Raw genomic sequence first — 1,128 nt, 5'->3', positions numbered from 1 at the left:
ATGACAGGAGGATCTAGTTCTTCATGTGGTGCATGCAAGTTTCTGAGAAGAAAGTGTACTACTGAATGTGTTTTTACTCCATACTTCTGCTACAGCCAAGGAGCGCAACATTTTGCCGCGGTTCACAAGGTTTTCGGCGCTAGCAATGTCTCCAAACTTTTAATGAAAATCCCTATGCAAAACAGAAGTGAAGCTGCTATCAGTATATCTTACGAAGCATTGGCTCGAATGCAAGATCCTATATATGGTTGTGTGGCTCAAATATTGGCTCTCCAACAACAGGTTTCCCAAATATCGTTACGTTAGCCGCCAACTTTATTATTTATTATATATATATATTATTATTTGATTTATGATGTATCTCTAGTTAGTTAGTTATTAATTAGTTGGTTAGCTTTATCATTATCCTTTAAACATAATCTTCAGTTATTTAATACTCACAAAATAATATACACCAATATCGTTTTGTGCTTCGTTTCAATTATTTTCACTAATACGAGTTAATAAATGTTGTGTGTGCGTTGTTGGTTCATATTTAACCACGTATAATCGATCCTGCAGGTGACGAGCTTACAGGAGGAGATAGATCAGCTAGTGAATAACATGATGGTTTATTCTTCATTCGGACTGCCAAATCATGCAAGTTTACAAGATATAGATAACATGAATGATGGGTTACCGATCTCTTTTCAGTTCAATAATGATACTAGCAACTGTGATAATCTAAATCAACAGACTCCGTCCTTGTCAGCTGCGCCACAAGTTTCTTGTTTGTTGGGCGATTTGGAGGGCCAAAACGCTTCTCATCGCAGTTTTCTGGATCATCCAATGATGGAAAATGGTTGTGATATCTTGAACATATAGTGTTTTTGAAGTCTTAAAATTTAAGTGGCACATGTTTATTAGCATAATAGGAACAATCTTATTTGATGTATAAACCAGTTGCATGCTTTGTAGCTTTTGCAAACAACCTGTAAGATATCATCAAAAGTTTGTGTAATAAAAAGACGTCATATTTTCTAACCTCTGAAGGATTTATGAGACGCATTTTTATATTTTATCATTCAAGTGTCATAATAGAAAAAACAAAAAATAAATAAAAGACTGAGTACACCATGAAAATATGCA

General features: G+C 34.5%; 1 protein-coding gene across 1 annotated transcript; it reads left to right on the top strand.

Annotated features, from left to right (window-relative positions):
* Window positions 1–864, top strand: LOC110910948 (LOB domain-containing protein 33). Its single transcript, XM_022155524.2, has 2 exons — window positions 1–282; window positions 562–864. Exons 1-2 carry the CDS (start codon window positions 1–3, stop codon window positions 862–864), a joined length of 585 nt encoding a protein of 194 aa, XP_022011216.1.
* Window positions 865–1,128: the final 264 nt, after the last annotated feature.

Source organism: Helianthus annuus, chromosome 15, assembly GCF_002127325.2.
Source record: "Helianthus annuus cultivar XRQ/B chromosome 15, HanXRQr2.0-SUNRISE, whole genome shotgun sequence".
In the NCBI taxonomy this organism is placed as follows: Eukaryota; Viridiplantae; Streptophyta; class Magnoliopsida; order Asterales; family Asteraceae; genus Helianthus; species Helianthus annuus.
Note: the sequence above shows the minus strand (reverse complement) of the source record. Positions and strands in the feature narration are given on the sequence as shown.

What these genes read in the sequence shown, in the direction of transcription:
- LOC110910948 (XM_022155524.2), top strand. Translation starts at nt 1, where the DNA reads ATGACAGGAGGATCTAGTTCTTCATGTGGTGCATGCAAGTTTCTGAGA. An exon ending in TATTGGCTCTCCAACAACAG is followed by an intron (nt 283 to 561) that starts GTTTCCCAAATA and finishes TCGATCCTGCAG; the next exon opens with GTGACGAGCTTACAGGAGGA.